The sequence below is a fragment of the Alternaria postmessia genome (genome assembly GCF_024291825.1).
Source record: "Alternaria postmessia strain BMP 2775 chromosome Unknown scaffold_37, whole genome shotgun sequence".
Taxonomy (NCBI): domain Eukaryota; kingdom Fungi; phylum Ascomycota; class Dothideomycetes; order Pleosporales; family Pleosporaceae; genus Alternaria; species Alternaria postmessia.
In genome coordinates, this window is record NW_026260110.1 from 122816 (window position 1) to 138003 (window position 15188).

General features: G+C 53.5%; 4 protein-coding genes across 4 annotated transcripts; 2 read left to right on the plus strand and 2 right to left on the minus strand.

Annotated features, from left to right (window-relative positions):
* Positions 1–1261: 1261 nt before the first annotated feature.
* Positions 1262–1837, plus strand: J4E82_006386 (uncharacterized protein; the record flags this gene model as incomplete). The annotated part of the gene is made up of 1 exon (XM_051732643.1): positions 1262–1837. The coding sequence occupies one exon, from the start codon at positions 1262–1264 to the stop codon at positions 1835–1837; it is 576 nt and encodes a 191-aa protein (XP_051587593.1).
* A 756-nt stretch (positions 1838–2593) lies between these two features.
* J4E82_006387 (uncharacterized protein) lies at positions 2594–6585 on the plus strand (the record flags this gene model as incomplete). The annotated part of the gene is made up of 3 exons (XM_051732644.1): positions 2594–3214; positions 3262–6329; positions 6384–6585. The coding sequence occupies 3 exons, from the start codon at positions 2594–2596 to the stop codon at positions 6583–6585; spliced, it is 3891 nt and encodes a 1296-aa protein (XP_051587594.1).
* Positions 6586–7099: 514 nt separating this feature from the next.
* Positions 7100–9514, minus strand: HSE1 (ESCRT-0 subunit protein hse1; the record flags this gene model as incomplete). Its single annotated transcript, XM_051732645.1, has 5 exons — positions 7100–7899; positions 7950–8570; positions 8619–8949; positions 9072–9305; positions 9509–9514. The coding sequence occupies 5 exons, from the start codon at positions 9512–9514 to the stop codon at positions 7100–7102; spliced, it is 1992 nt and encodes a 663-aa protein (XP_051587595.1).
* Positions 9515–10265: 751 nt separating this feature from the next.
* J4E82_006389 (uncharacterized protein) lies at positions 10266–12983 on the minus strand (the record flags this gene model as incomplete). The annotated part of the gene is made up of 6 exons (XM_051732646.1): positions 10266–10370; positions 10420–10754; positions 10807–10906; positions 10952–12211; positions 12260–12824; positions 12883–12983. 6 exons carry the CDS (start codon positions 12981–12983, stop codon positions 10266–10268), a joined length of 2466 nt encoding a protein of 821 aa, XP_051587596.1.
* Positions 12984–15188: the final 2205 nt, after the last annotated feature.

Below are 15188 nucleotides of genomic sequence, written 5' to 3' on the forward strand. Positions count from 1 at the left end.
GAAAGTTTCTGTGGAATTTGCAAATTGCATAGATGTTGACCTAAAGAACGTTTTCACAATTTGCGAAAGCCAGTCGCGCCACATGCGTTCACTGTGCATACCTTCCCAAAGCGATCATGGTCTCATGTTTAGACCTCCCTGACATGGCACCGCCCTATGCTGCGCCATATTAAGGTCTTTGTTGATCTATTTTATTCTCCGAAGTTACAAAGAAGCTGATTGGTGCCTCGTTCATACGTCAAAGGCGTTTGTCATGAATGTCTCTTAAGCTCAATATACACTTAATGGTCCCTGACAGATGATCGATGCATTGCCGAATTCTCAATCCACTTGCTTTCCAAAACTTGTTCAGAGAGCATGTCGATTCTATTGAGAACCTTTTTGAGTCGGTTGGAGTAAATCTGAGGAGACATGTTGATTGATTCAAGGTCGGGGAAAGGCTGCAACTATCGACGAACAGTATTTCCAAGAGTAAGGACGTCAAGGTTATCTGAGATAGGACAGTAATCCAAACAAACTCTCGAGATCGTTTCTAGACTTTTCCTAACAGCAAGGTTTTGCGAAAGCTGTTGTTACTATCAGTCCACGATACTTGTGCAATCACGAATAAAATCGCACTAATCACCACCCTCCTATCTGCCATCGTCATTTCACCTACCCTAGGCACCGCCATATCCAGTATATCCGCACTGACTAACGCAACCTCACTCTCTCCCCGCGGCCCAAAAAGATGCCCGATGACCCACTACCCTACGGAATCTCAATGCCATTCACAACATTACCCAGATCGCTAACATCCGCCCATCACTATTAGCCAAGGGCCATCGTTAGCACTTCAATTTCGCGTGTTTCATCGCGTTATTCGGGCTTAGACTGACATGTGAAGGGCTGTGCACATTGCTTCTTTGTTGTCTTTGTGACCATGCCTTATGAAGTCTGCCCTCTCTGTCGGCCAAGTCAGCATTTGCGAGAAGTATAACAGTACATGTCGGGTTTGGCTTCATGATGTCTATGACACGCACTCGTATCTGCGTCCTTCACTGTGCTTCGCATTGTACGTGGTGAGTGATGGGGTTGGTCGTACTTATCCAGGTACCCAGGAAGGTAATAATTGATAGAACAACATAGAATCGTCTTCTGCTCCTACTCACCTTCGCTTCCAGGAATACACCCACTCTCTTGGATCAGAATCAAAACAAGAGGATTTTAACTCATGTACCCCACTATGCTAAGCCTCGTATGGCTCATCACCTTCGCGACCATGGTTCTGACCACCCCTCTGGCTCCTCGCTACTCCACATACGGGGCAACGCTCCACGAACAGTCCAATAGCACGTCGATGCATCCTGTTCGTCGCCTCGATCCTGACGCATGCCCGGGGAATAAGAACCACTTCCCTAATTTCTCAGAGTGGGAACGAGGAATGAGCCAATTCTGCGACAATCACGGCGAGCAAAAGGTTTACTGGGACAAGCCACTTGTTATGACGCTCACCCTAAACGGTCACGACGGCAAGCCAATAGAATGGGTCTTCAGAATCGCAGTCGACAATGGTAATGCTCCTCCCGTTGGTGGATTTCCGACTACCGGCCAGCTTAAGTGGAGCTACTACCCCAGTGCCAAGCTTTGCAAGGAGAAGTTTATGGGGTTTACCAAGGATAAGGGTGGGGGAATGAGAAAGGTTTACTGTAAATGGGATAACGACAAAGGGGATATTCGTGATCACCTCATGCTGGGGGGCAGTTACAGCGAAAAGCTCAATCCGAAGTATTGGGCGACGGTGACGTGGGAAACTCGGCCAAAGAGGGGACAACCAGGAGTCGACCGAGGCTGGTGATGGATAGGGTGAAACAAGGTAGTTGAGATGGGGGTGTCAAAGTCGTATTTTCTTTTGCAAATAATCTTTCTTCACGTCAAATTCGAGCTCTGTCGTGTGTACAGACCGGTGGTCGTTGGAAGAAGCCAATCATGCACTCGCTACTGTCTGTTTTCCCTGGTTCTCAACATCCCACTACGGAAACTTGACGACACCAACAACTAAGGTGATTGGGATTATCGAGGTTGTAAGAGGTGTGGAGGCTAGCGCGCTTTACCCGTGGCGGGATTCAGAATAGCGCGGACCGGGATGCAGCTGCAGCAGGCACGGTCCTCGAAGCTACTGGGACATTCGAGGTCTGGCTGGCCACATTGCATCCTCGGAGTCGGGCCTCTGCCGTTGTAGTAGTGATCTATTTATTCAATTGAACTCTCACCGTCTGTGCATCCACGTTATGGCCTGCTGAGCAACAGCACACAAATCCGCGCAACGAATTCCCTGGGCCAAGTTCCGAGTGACATTACCTCGTACCCAGGTACGCACAGCCAACCAACGCACTAAAGTTCCAGTGAGCAAGCGACTGGACCCTACCTCTACCCTTATATTTCTCCACTGGTTTCTCAACCACCTGCTAACCTCGACCTTGTACAACAGGACGACATCTTTCTCCGATACTCATTCCTACCACGTCAAGCTGGCTCCGAGCTTCTAAGCTTCCCCTCTCACCGTCCACGCGAACGCCCTTTGGTATCTGTCGAAACGGTTTAATACTCAACAATGGCATCTGAAGCAGTTGCTAGCTCTGCCACCGAGGGCCTGACCCCGGCGCAGAAGCTTATGCAGGAACATGCCGACCACCATGTCACCGTCGAGGACGTCCCCGACGAGGACGAACTCGCCCATGCTCCTGCCTCCGACACCGCTGCTCCTCTCAGCGAGAAGGCCGCCGGCAAGCAAAAGGCCGACGACGCTCCTGCTGCCCCCAAGAAGCCTGCTCTGAACACCCAGTCCGAGGAGGCCTTCCCGGCTCTCGGTCCCGTCAAGCCTCGCGCTCAGGCGTCTGTTGCTCCTACCTGGGGCAAGAAGCCTGCCGCTGTCACCTCCAACGGTGTCAATGGCAGCGCGACCGCCCAGTCCGCTCCCACCCGTGGCCCCGCCCTCCCGTCCATGAACATCCCCGGCAAGCACACTGAACGCATCTCTCTTGCTGCCCACCAAGTCGCTCCCCGTGGTGAGCTGAAGAAGCCCATCAACGAGATTGTTCGCGATATCAACAGGCGCTCCAAGGCCAAGCTCGACTACAAGCAGGGCCAGGGAGCTCTCATCTTTGAGGCCACCGGTCCGGTTGAAGCTGTCAGGCAGGCTCTCAAGGAAGTCGCCAATGAAGTCGGCTCCAAGGTAAGCCACCTATGCATCTCAATGGAACCAAAGCTAACCGCTACCAGCAATCCGTCGATGTCCCCGTCCCTGCCTCCGTTCGTGCCCACATCATCGGTCGTCAAGGTTCCAAGATCCAGGAAATCAGCAAGCGCACTGGCGCCCGCATTCAGGTCCCCAAGGCCGAGCCGGGCGAGGATGAGGATACTGTGGTCAATGTTCACATTGAGGGCAATGCCCTGACTGCTGAGATGGCTCGTCGTGAGATCGATGCCATCGTCAACGAACGCACCTCGACCGTGAACCTGCGTCTGAAGGACATCCCTGCCGAGTTCTACCCCTTCCTTGCTGGTCCCAACAATGTCCATGCCGAAAGGCTTGTCCAGGGCCGCGATGTCAACATCCAGATTCCCCAGTACCACACTTGGCAATCTCAGGCACCTCCCCAGACCACTCGCGGTCAGCCCGCTCAGTTTGCGCCCCAGGCTAACTTCCCCATCCAAGTCTCTGGTGACCGTGCCGCCGCGCAGCAGATCCAGGCCGAGCTTGAGCGTCGTGCTCAGCAACTCCGCCAACAATTGGCTATCGAGCAACGATCCATCGAGCGTGGCCGACACCAGTTCATTGTCGGTGAGCGGGGCAACTCTCTCCATGACTTCCTCGAGGAGACTGGCTGCAGCATCGTCCTGCCCCCAAGCTCGGACGACAGCGAGACCGTTTACATCGTCGGCCCACCCAACAAGATCGAGCAGGGTATCAACAAGCTCGAGGATCTTGCTGCTAGCATGACCATGGCTACTGCGGACGCTGCTCGTGAGCACAAGGGTCCCAACTCGCAGGCACACGCACACAACCTGACGCGCTACCTGCGCCAACGAAAGGCCCTGGCCGATCTTGAGCGCATGCACGAGGCCAGCATTGTTGTACCTACTGACCGTGACGCACCAACTGGCTGGGAAATCTACGCTCGCGACGGAAAGAACAGCATGAAGGCCCGTGGCGACATCATGAGCCTCTTCCAGTCGCACCCACCCAGCCGCTTTGCGACCATGGACGTTGATCCTTTCTACCACCAGTTCTTGCGACAGCAAAACGCACCCAAGGTCCGACAGGATCACGGTGTTCACATTGTCTTCCCTGACGAGACTGAGCAATCACCAGAGTTGATCCTCGTCTACGAAGGCCAGACCCCGTACGATGAATACGCCATTCCTCGTGGCCGACCTTCTCCAGCTGAGATTAAGGCATACCAGCAAGGTCTGCAAGATGCTCAGCGCTTCATCCTTGGGTTGACCAAGAACCAACCGCAAATCGATACTCGTGGACTGGAATCTAACCCCAAGTTCCACCGCAAGATCGAGCAGTTTGTCAACGAACAGCAGCAGGGCCTCAACCCTGACCAGGTTCCCGTTCAGGCGCTGTTTGGCCAGCGACGACCGGAGCCTCACAGTCGCTCGAAAAACAGCTTCGCCATCCGTGGACCATCAAATGCTGTTGACGAGCTCAACGCCAAGATCCTCGCTTTCATCGAGCAAGCTGAGAAGGACGAGCTTGAGCGCAACCACGTCACTACCTTCGACTACCCCCAGAAGTATGCGAGTCATCTCGTCGGAAAGGGCGGAGAGAACATTCAGCGTCTGCGCCAGAAGTACGATGTTGATGTTCAGATCAACGACGGCAAGGTCGAGCTGAAGGGACCTTCAGCCAAGGCCCAGCAATGCAAGAAGGACATTCTTGACATGGCAAAGAAGCTCGAAGATGAGGCTACCCACATCTTGAAGGTTGCGCCTCAGTTCCACCGTGACCTGATCGGTGCTGGTGGCAAGCAGGTTGAGCGTCTTCAGGACCGCTATGGTGTACGCATCAACTTCCCCAGACGCGCACAAAACGATGACGAGGCGGGAGACGCATCGTCACAAAAGAATGTCAAGTCTGGTCAGAACCAAGACGAAGTCATTGTTCGAGGACCCAGGAAGGGTGCAGATGAGGCCCGTGACGAGGTACTCAGTCTGCTCCAGTACATCAAGGACAACTCTTTCAGCGACACCGTTTCAGTCGCTCAGAGCAACATCCCTCGTCTGATTGGATCAGGTGGTCGCGAGATGGAGAACATCCGCCTCGAGACTGGCTGCCAGATCGACGTTCCTGGTGCACGCGATGGCGCTGATCCATCTGGTCGCGCAGAGATCAAGCTCAAGGGTACCAAGAAGGCGGTTGAGGCAGCCAAGAAGGTCCTACAAGAGCGCGCCCGCGAGTTTGACGATACCATTGTTGAGACTCTGGAGGTTGACAGGAAGCACCACAGGAACCTCATCGGTGGCAGCGGTGCCAACATCCGCTCCATCGTTACCTCGGCTGGTGGACCTGACAACTCTCGTGACTTGGCTCGCATGGTCCGCTTCCCTCGCGCAGAGTCTGACGAGTCGGCTATTCGCGTTGAAGGTCCCAAGAATGTTGTTGAGAAGATTGTTGCCGCTCTCAAGGCGCAAGTCTCCTCGCTAGAGAACCAAACAACTGAGACCATCGAGGTTTCTCCTGACAAGCACCGTCTGCTTATTGGTCGTGGTGGCGAGACGCGTCGTTCCCTGGAGTCGCAGCTCAACATCCAGCTCGATATCCCTAAGCAGACTACCACTGGTGCTGCCCGTAGTCAGGTGAAGATCACTGGTGAGCCTGCTGCCGTCGAGAAGGCCAAGGAGCACATTCTTGAGCTGGTTAAGGGTCAGGAAGGCGAGACCATCCAGGTCCCCCGCCACCTTCATCACACCATCTCAGACAACGGCCAGTTCTTCCGTCAACTCAGGAACCAACACAAGGTTACCGTTGACCACGGCGGCGAACAGGTGCCCGCGAAGCCTGCTCAGGCTGAGGCCGGAAAGGCTAGGAAGGGTGCCAACGGTGCTCTGCCTTTGATCACTGATGACGCAAGCGCTGGTGCCGATTCACATTCATGGGAGATTGTCGACAACAACGCTCCAGAAGAGGGCGCTGACCTCACTCCCACCATCCCCTGGATCCTGCGTGGACCCACCGAGAGCCTTCCTAAGGCTCGCCAGAGGCTCGAGGATGCCATCAAGGCTGCTTCCAAGCCCTCCTCCACTGGCTACCTCATCCTGCCCGACCCACGAAGCTACAGGTAAGCTGGATCCTTCGGTATACACAGTAATCTAGCGATGCTAACATTTCACAGGCTCGTCGTCGGACCCGGTGGTGCCACAATCAACGACCTTCGCAAGAAGACCGGCACAAAGATTCAGGTTCCTCGCGACCAAGCCAAGGACGAGGCTATTGAGATCGTCGGTACCAAGGACGGCTGCGAGGAGGCTCGCCAGATGATCCTCGACATCGTCTCCAGGGGTGGTAACGGTGGTGGCCGTAGGGAGCGCGCTTAGGGGGTTTTCAGATTCACGAATATATAGGGATGTGACGACTCTTACTGTTTACCAAAAGCTTGGAGCATATTTCGGGGTTAAATGATCTTGTGGGCGCACATGATGTTCGTTTCAGCATGGGAAGGAGCATTTATGACTTCGTCTTGGTCGAACCTAAAATTGGGATATTGCTATAGCTGTAGAAGAATTACAGAGATGAAAGCTAACATGTTTGATCTTTGAAATGATGTAATGTGTGTTCGAGAATTAGATCTTGGGACTTGACGAAAGACAACAATGTTTGCTTGATAGCACGAACGTCTGCAAGATTTATGCTGAAAGAGTTCACTGTAAAATGTTGATCATTGCGGAAAAGTCGAAATATGCAGTTCATGTAAACGTCACGATGTATAATTCAGACCAAAGTTGTCACAAATTGGTAGTATTCTGATCTTTCCGGATCAGATGTTACGCTACACTGCAACTATGTCAACTACATGGTATATCATCACGCAATCTTCCTCCAAGACCGGTCCTATCGGTAGAAACCAGAAGCATCATCTCCTCCCACGGGTGGCGCGCTCGGTGCTTGTCCTCCGGGGCGATATGCCAGATAACCTTGGGCAGGTGGCGCGGGGCTAGAGGCAGCACCGGGTGGTGCTGGTGGTGCGTATCCAGGTTGTGATGGTGGGTAACCATAACCTTGTTGAGGCGGCTGTTGCGAGTATGGATCCGACGGAGGCTGTTGGTCTTGTGGGATCTGTTGTGGGGGCGGGGATGACAATTGTTCGTACGGGTTCTGCTGCCCTTGTGGTGGTCCTTGCGGAGGTCCTTGCTGTGGTGGGTAACCGCCTTGTTCGTAGCCTTGAGGTGGCTGACTAGGAGCGTGGAAAGATTGACGGTTGTCTACAGGTGAGTCGTATTGGCTGGTCGCTAGCTCTTGAGGTGCGTAGCTTTGCGGCCGCCCTCCTACTGGTACTCTCCCTGGTGGTAGCGTATAGGGATCCGATGGTGGTCCTGGCTTCGGAGTCTGCTGTGTCCGCTGTTCGCCTGGAGGAACCATGAAGAACGCAGGGCTTGAGCCTGGGGGTGGAACTTGCGAAGGAGGTCCATGTTGCTGGGGTGCACCATAGCCGAAGCGATTCGGATCTTGCTGTGGTGTAGAGGATACAGGTGGGTATCCTTGGTAGTTCGAGGGAGGTGGTGCGTTATAGGCGCCATATCCAGGACGGCCACCGTATGCGGGTTGTTGGGGTTGAGACATGGATGCTTCCAGCATGGCTTCGTAGTCTCGGCGAGCCTTGATGAACTTCTCGTTCAACTGTGTAAAGTCATCTGCTAAAGTCAGCCGCTGATCATCATAACTCTGCTCATATTGGACTTACCCTTCTTTTGTGAGTACTTTCCAATGAGCTCAATCAACTTCGGCCGGATGGCTAGCGTCGAGTGGTATAGCTCTGTGATCTCCTCGTTGTCTCGCGCATCGCCACCACCTGGCTGTGAGCTAGTGCTCAGGAGTGCCAGTAACTTCTCCACGTTCCTTATTTGTGCGAATACCTCAGCCTCATTCTGTGCTTCTCTTTCAAGCTCCTCGCGTGTCGGATCTTGCAACTTCTCCACGTAGTTGAGTGGGAAGATACCCGTCTGTCCACGTAGCGATCCCTTCCACCAATCCTTGTACACTGATTCGAGGACCGCGATGATATCGCCCTTGCGAAACTGTAGTTCACCGGGCTCCGATGGCTGAAAGTCGAAGAGGGCTCGCACGCGTGAGACGGTTGCCGCAGTTGTGCCTGACGGTAGGGGCTGAGAAGGCTGTTCGGGCTGAGCGCTGGGAGCAGATCCGCCCTGCTGAGGGGTATTGGACTTGGCAGCCGTTGGTGCGGCACCCTTAGACTCTCGTATCGACATGGCAAGCGCCATTTGTAGCTCCTCTTCTTCCTTTTGGCGGTCGACGTCGGAGATCTGCGTCTTTTGTGGCTTGGAAGGCGCTCGAAGGTTGGGGTCTGGGACTTGTTAGCAACATGCGCAGTGCTGGTACCTCTCCAACGTACTTTGTGACTTGAGCTTCTGGTAGGCGCCAGACATGATTCCGAGGTCGGGATCGCTAGCGAACATGTTGGTCCACTCGGCCATGCGCTCCAGTATCTTCGCCTTGACCTGCTGGTGTGTGTTCCGGTCATTGGCAAGTCTCAACAGCGCCTCTGTAAAGCTCCGCGACGCAAGCTCCTTGTGCATTTGAATTCCGCAGTTCTGGCTGAGAGCGTTGGCGAGCTCGAGGGTATATAGTTGTACGTTCGCGTTTCGGTGTGCTAACCGCCTAATCATGGCGGCGACGGCATCTTTGGCGCCCGTATCGGACGATCCGACTTTGTCGCATACATCCTGCGTAGTGAGTTAGCAACGTTTGCGTGTGTTGGAGTGGAAAGGCGCATGATCGTGGACCGGGCAATGGTTGCGACATGTGCCCAGGTCGCCGCCCAACACCTTGCGAATGCTGAACGTACCAGTATGTATTCCCAGTTCTCACTTGTGAGATTTTCATCTGTCGCTTTCACGACAACATCGTCGAAGATGTTTGATTGTGCGCGAAACATGACGTCTGCCTGCTTCCCAGCGTGTTGTGGCTTGATAGGTATGGGGAAGCTCTCCGGGGGTGCAGGTGCCTTAAAGTAGAGGGGAGAGCACGGAGTCGAAAACGTAAGAGTGGTAGCTGAGTCGGAAGTGAACTCAGCTTTGTACTAAGAGAATGCGGTTGGTTTGGGAGAGGGGCGTGTTATAGGTAAGAGTGAAAGTCTAGCAAGAGGCAACTCGGTGTCGTATATGCGCAGGCTGAGCTCTTGCGCCCGACTGGACTAGCGGGGCGGATGACGAAGTTCTCAGCCACACCTGGGCAACCCTTGAGAGCTTGGGGCACTACATCCACCAAGCAACATATGCCAACGCTCATCGCAATATTCTCTGATCAACGCTGAGCTATTCAATAGACAGAACAGGAGTATTTGCCTTTGGAAATAAACCAAATTCAGTAGATGATCATAGTTAGCATTGATATTGTGATGCAGCTTTTTTGTAAGGTGTAAGCAGCCTTTCAATTCAAACTTTTGTTCGAGCACTGGAAAGAGGAAGCATATTTGTATTTGACTTTTCTGTATGCCAGGAATGCCACCACCGGACAAGTTTGAAAATCCCCAAAATAGTATAGACACTAAAGATTGCACATAATATATAGTAGACAGTCGTGTAAGAGGTATCAGCGTCCTTCCGTAACCCAAGAAAACTGTCAGATCATGAGACGGGCATGTACGCCAACATCGACACTCGAGCCCTTTGGAAACAGCACGAAAGATATGCTCGCGGATGTGAGCTGTTGAACAAGATGGGACGCGCTTGCTAATTCGCTCGACAATGCTCGTTGTGTATAACAGTAGTATGAGGCTTCGACCTTTGCATACTGACTGCCGAGCTAGTGGTGCTGCCGCGACACGACCATGAGAGGCTTGTCGCTTGGAGAATCGCCACTGGGGTTGGATGTGCGCACTCGTAAACTGCACCATGCCATCACCTTATAATTCCATCGTCTTGCCATACCAGTCAGCAAACGAATCCGTACTCGTAGTTGACGAATCGTGGCCGTTGGCTTGCGCATTGCCCGTACCTAAGTTCCGGTGTTAAGAGACTTTCATGATGAAATAAGAAAATCACAGACCACCCTTCTTCCGTCTCTCTTCTGCCCTTGCTTTCCTCGCCGATTGCACCAGTGGCGCTAATGTGCCTAGTGGTTCAGCGGTCTGGATAAAGGGGTGCTGCCTCACGTTAGCGGCTATCATAAGTGGACTGCTGAAGCAAACTTACCACCAGAAGATCGTGAGCACTAGCTCGCTTGTCAGGATCAACCTTCAGCGAGAAGCCCAAGAAGTCCCGGAATACAGGCGACAAGGCATGCTCTTCCTTGATTGTCGGTGTTCCGTTGGTAGCGATCAGCCAGAGTGCACGCAACGGACTCTCATTTAGGTAGGGCGGCTCTCCCTCGATCATCTCAATGGACATGATACCCAATGACCAGATGTCAACCTTTCGGCCGTACTCCTTGCGAGTCACAACCTCGGGAGCCATCCAGTACGGGGTACCTACCATGGTTGTGCGCTTGTTGTGGCTCTCGTTGATTTGCGCGCAGAATCCGAAATCGGCTATACGATGCGTTAGATTTGTCTCACGGTCATGATTCTGTATTCAACATACTTAGCTTGATGTTGCCTTCTTGGGAAAGCAAAATGTTGTCCGACTTGATGTCTCGGTGGATAACGCCCTTGGAGTGCAGGTGTTGCAAGCCGTGTAATGTCTGAAATAGTTAGTAAACCTCTTGGAGCGAGGTATGCGGACTCACTTCTCTGCACACAGCAGCTATTTGCCCTTCCGACATAATGTTGAAAGTAACGACATCTGTCAAACTTCCACCCTCCATGTACTCCATAACTACCCAGAGATCGCCTCTTAGCAAAAAGCTGTCCATGAAGTTGACAATGTTCTTGTGCTTGCTGTCTTTCATGACAAGGATTTCGTTGATGATCAGATCCTTCTTGGGCTGCTGCTCAAGGTTCATCTGCTTGATGGCTACGCATTTGTTGGTACTATTTTCGTAGGCCATGAAAACACCACCAGAAGCGCCCTGGCCGATCTTGCTGAGGTTACGATATCTCTCCCTAGGATCGGCATTTGTGCAGATAGCATTGAGCTTGGCCACAATATCAGGTCCCTGGCTCTGCCGAGGCCTTTGACGTGGCCGGGGCGCTGGGCCAACACGAGCTTGTTGCGATGGTAGTGGAATGTTCTGGGGATCCGATTGCTGTGCGAAAACCTGTTGAGGCGTGGGTTGTGATTGCGCAGGGACGACGGGTGGTGCGTAGTTTGGTTGCGGGGCCCTTTGGCTAACGCTCCTCCCGAGGGGAGCCTTTGGCTGTACTGTGGTTGCCATGGCCATAGCCTGTTGCTGTTGCTGCTGGTATTGCTGGGCGGGAGAGATCGGGGTAGAACTGGCAGGGGAATCGAAACGTGGCGGTGTTCCTCCTCCCGTGGTATTCGATCGGGTACGGGACGAACTGCCATTGGGGCTTTCCGAAGGAGATGGGTGGGCGTAAGCAGGCTGGGGGACGTCATGCTCCTGGCGAGGGGGCTGATGCTGCGTGACGATCGGACTCGGGGCTGCCGGGGCAGGTCTGGTAGGCATGGCGGCCGTAGATCCAGCAGCAGCAACCGGAGGCTTGGGTGCCGGTCGATTGGGGACCATAGCTGCGACATTGACTGGAGCTGGGTTAACAACGGGCGAGGTCATACTGCGAGGAATTGGAGGGGGCGCACGGGGGTTTTCGAAGCTAGAGAGGTCGTTCCGTGGGAATCGCGGGCTCTGCGGGGGACTGAGGGGTGGCTGCGCAGAGCCATAGTTTGCGTTCTGGGGGATGTTGGCCTGGTACGCATATCCCTGAGGCTGCGTAGGGCCCATCTTGTCCCAGATGGCATCGTCCTCGTTCTTCTCAGCGTTGTCCTTGTAGAAGTTGACCACATCCATGACAGCTTGGGGGTGCTGCTTCTGCTCTTCCTGGGAGATGCCATTCTGCTGTAGCATGCGCTGCCATTCCTTGGGTAGACCCTAAAGACGATTAGTACTTGGACGCAGGCGCAAACATAGTCCACCTACCGTGTACTCGCCCGTGTGGTTGTCAATGCTAACGTGGGTGACGTGCATGGGGTTGGTGGGCGTCGAGATGGTCGGGCGGCGCGGCGAGCCCAGCATGCTGCTCATGAAGTTGGAGAAGGTGCCCTTCTTCTTTGCGCCGCCCGAGAGCCGCTTCTTGGCCGCATCGCCGCTGCCGTCGCTGTAGCGGTTCGTCTTGTTGGACTGCGTCGTTGGCGGGGTCGTGGTCGTGTCCATCTTGTTGTTGAAGGAGCGGCTCTGGCGTAGATATCGGTTGTTCGAGGGCTGGTCGGTGTACGAGTGCTGCGGGCCAGCGGGCCTACGTGGACCGCTGCTGTTGGGTGAGGCGCTCGAGGATGCGTTCAGAGCTTCTTGCACTGCATTCAGACTAAACGGGCTGCCGACGGAGGCGGGAGGAAGGTGGGCAACCTGCGACTGGGGATAGTCTACATATGGGTGGTGCGGAGTGGGCTTGAGCGAAGGGCTGCGGCGGATTGCAGTCGAGCCTCCAGGCGAGAGGGAGGATGCACTCGTGCCGCCAAGATTCGGGTTGAAGTAACTGGCTGCGCTTTACGTGAAGATGCGAAGTCAGCGTGGTTCTGACCTCAGATACAGCCTCGACTTACCTGGGCGCACGCTTAAGTGTCGATGATTTATTCAAATAGGCTATTGGAGGCGCGTTGCGCTCTCGTTTCGTCAACCTCTTAGACGACGACGACGACTCCATACTGCTGCCCTCACAGCTCGGGGGCTGGTGTCCAATGGTTTGAAGCGAACGTCACACCTCAAGCAGGCTGCAAGTACACCTGAACCAGGAAATACACCTAGCCGGGCGCGTCTAGCCAGAACGGGAGGGTGAGAGAATGGCGCTGGATGCAATGATTGGAGACGTGGAAAGAGAATTAACGGTAGAAACAGATACAGAAGTTCGAAGCACAGATAGCAGACACTGGCCGTAAGAACGTTCCGCCATGCTCGTCGCAGGGCTAACTGGGGGGGGGACTTGTCCAATTTCCACCCCAAGATCCGTTTCAAAAAGACGTCCTTGCGCCGCCGACGTCTACAGGCCGCCGACTCATGCACCGCCCGCGTTTGACGTCTACCAGTCCTAAATGGCGTCGCGATATGCAGTAGCTCTAACGTCTCTCACTCCATGTTGCGTGCTACAACGATACAATGGAAGCCGCCGAATTTGGCCCTTGGTCTACCACGCCCGGTCCAACAGTACTGCCACACACTGCGACACGCTGTTCTGACTAACCTCACCAGTCTACGGAATCATCCGCGCTTTGCGCATCTATACTTGTATCTGCCATACTATCGCTCCTTCCTGGTCGACATGTTCGTATCTTCCTTGGTCGCTGACACCTTGACCCGCGGCTCTCCCCCCACTTCCTCCATGCCCGCCGACAGATCGCCTTGCGTTGACCGCGCAACCGTCCCCTTTGCCTTCGGCGCCGTGGAAACATCAATGCAGGGTAAAAGTGTTGCATATCGATGGGCGATTCCATGTTAATCCTGAGCCCTAGAGGAAACCACTAGTCGCCGGTCAGCCTCCTCCAGGCCAAATCGTATGCCTCACTTGGCGCTTATCACCAGTCCTTCGCAACATCGCTTGCCGCAGAGCACAGCGTCACGATAGACTCAACCTTTGCCTTCATGAAACACGCCATGCACGTCTGCTTCCACGCATGCAGCTTGCCGTTGCACAAAAGCGAAGATACAGCCCAAAGCACCCAAGACAGCAGCAGGTCATGCGTCCATAAACGGACAATCGCAACAACATTGAGTGTAGAAGTCAGGAGGCACGGCATCACTCAACAACTGCCAGCAAACTCGCTTAGAAGCTACAAAACCAACGTTGCACGAACAACTCATACAAGTCCCTAAGAGTCTACGAGTAATGGCCATGCAAAGCACAAGCCGCACAAAACAAGCATACCCCTACGGCCGCGGTAGACGGTCCATCTCCCGTCTGGCGGCATCCTACCCGCGCACCATCAACGTTCTTTTCTGACCACCGTCTTGGGTATCTGATCCGCCCCCTCTTGAGGAATCCTCCGCAAGGCTGGCAGGTGGAAATTTGATAATTTAACACGACGTCGATCCTGTCAACTTTTCTCTAGGATCTGGACCAGTCTGAGTGGGAAACATGAGACAGCCGACTCGGGAACTATGACGATCATCGTCAAACTTGCACTTGACACTCTTCAGTCCTCCCATTTTTGCTTCTTCGACGTCATAGCTCCAGCGTCCGGATCCCGGCACGCTTCCATACTTTTGTATTTTTAGTCTTCCTAATCTGGTGGAGGCGACTAGAAACCACACGATTGTGTAGCTGAAGCAACGCGATGCGACGATGCGCATGCTCTGGGTGAGTTTCTGCAATGTTGTAGACATTGACCATTTAGAGTGCAAGCAACGTCAAGGTCAAGCTTGACGTCCCGTGTTTGAATTGCTTTTTTGCAAGGGATGCTCAGCTTAAGCATGTCTCCAAAAAAGATTTGGGCGTTTTCAGGTACAACGAGGTTGCGAAACAAATGCAGTGGTGCTTGCCAATTCATCAAATTTTGGAAAGGCGTCTATATCAGCTTATTGCAATAACACATTGTGATTTGGGAGCCTACTATCAGCCATAAAGTGCAATACGCGTACATGTTTGCTCGAAATGATACCTACAAGAACTGAAATACATACTCGACACCCTCTCCTTTGTTCCGCCTACAATGCCCAAGTCACATGGAACAATGTATTCCAACACACCCTCTTCCGCTTACCGATTAACAAAATGACCATCCTCTAGAAATCTTTGACACATAAAAATAATCGCTCTAGTAGCGCGATTGGATTAGCTACATTAAGAACAAGAAGATTATAGGCTCGGGAATACATGTATTTCTTGTATAAGCTACCCAATCTGGTAGCTGCCCTC